This window comes from Oreochromis niloticus, linkage group LG4 (genome assembly GCF_001858045.2).
Source record: "Oreochromis niloticus isolate F11D_XX linkage group LG4, O_niloticus_UMD_NMBU, whole genome shotgun sequence".
In the NCBI taxonomy this organism is placed as follows: domain Eukaryota; kingdom Metazoa; phylum Chordata; class Actinopteri; order Cichliformes; family Cichlidae; genus Oreochromis; species Oreochromis niloticus.
This window is the reverse complement of record NC_031969.2, coordinates 32369544-32370719: the sequence shown is the minus strand read 5'-3', so window position 1 is coordinate 32370719 and position 1176 is coordinate 32369544. Positions and strand designations below refer to the sequence as shown.

Genomic DNA, 1176 nt, shown 5'->3' with positions numbered 1-1176 from the left:
GTGACTATGTACTCAAAAACATTTTTGACCTATAAGGCATTCTCTTTGCATATAAATGTAATGTGGTTAATTTTTCCTAGTTAAACATAAATTAAACATTTTAATCTTCCTGTATTTAAAATATTATTTAGTTGCCACCAGAGTTGTTTGGCTCCCCTTATAATACTTGTTTTCACTGCTTTACATATCTGTTTTTTCCCATAGTGTGCCCATACTGAAGACGCTAACAGTCATATGGATAAACTGGTTTTGATGGATTAAGGGAATGTGTGTGAGAGACGTTTCGTTGTCTGAACACTTTAATCCTGCAGTCAGAAATATCTCAAACACACCTGCTCCTCTCTACACTCCCAGTTTCCTCCTACTGAAGCTGCCTGACCAGCTCCCTGTCCTCCTCAGAGTCCTCCTCAGGCTTTTCTTTTCCTTCGTTTTCTCTGCCGACCTTTCCTTTGGGCTTGAAGGCCACAGAGAGCAGCTCCTTCTGGATCCTCCGCTCCCTCTGCCTCCTCAGCAGAGCCAGGATCTCCTTCCTCTGGTCGCCCATGGCCGCGTACCGCCGCCTCTCCTCCTGCCGCTGCCGGGATCGGGGACTCTTTGCGGCTCCGGAGCGGGACCTGTGGCGGCGGTGCTCCCGCTGCGCTGCGGCCGGGACACCGGCAGCCTCTGGTGGATATCCGCCGACACTAGCCGGGACTCTAGCGGCGGCAGCAGGGACAGGGAGCTCCACAGCTGCCTGGCGTGGGACACATCCTCCGGGGAGGATCCTTCAAACACGATGAAGAGCAGATCAGCCTCCTCCTGCTCCGGGGGATCCGCCTGGACCGACATTTGAGCTTTCAGGCCAGAAACAGCTCAGAGAAACTTTTAATTTAAACAGATAACAGCGCTCTTGTTTACTGTGGTCACCATGGAAACAGACTACGGCAAACCAGCAGGATTCGCGTAAACCTTTCAAACTAAATGCAAAAGCAGATTAATGTAATCATTTCAGTCGCTGTTGTCTGTCAGTCCCAAATTTTAGAAGAACTTCACGGATAAATTTCAGCCTCAGAAGAGTCACCATACACCCGGTATTCAGACATTAAACACCAAATATTTTTTTAATTACATTTAAGGGAAAATCGTGACACAGTGACAGCCCCGTCACTTAAACTCATAGATTTAAGCTGTAATTGA

General features: G+C 47.9%; 1 protein-coding gene across 1 annotated transcript; it reads right to left on the bottom strand.

Annotated features, from left to right (window-relative positions):
• Window positions 1-281: 281 nt before the first annotated feature.
• hoatz (HOATZ cilia and flagella associated protein) lies at window positions 282-935 on the bottom strand. Its single transcript, XM_003442479.5, is given in 2 exon segments — window positions 282-582; window positions 585-935. Coding segments are annotated over 2 exon segments (465 nt in total). The 5' UTR covers window positions 829-935; the 3' UTR covers window positions 282-361.
• Window positions 936-1176: the final 241 nt, after the last annotated feature.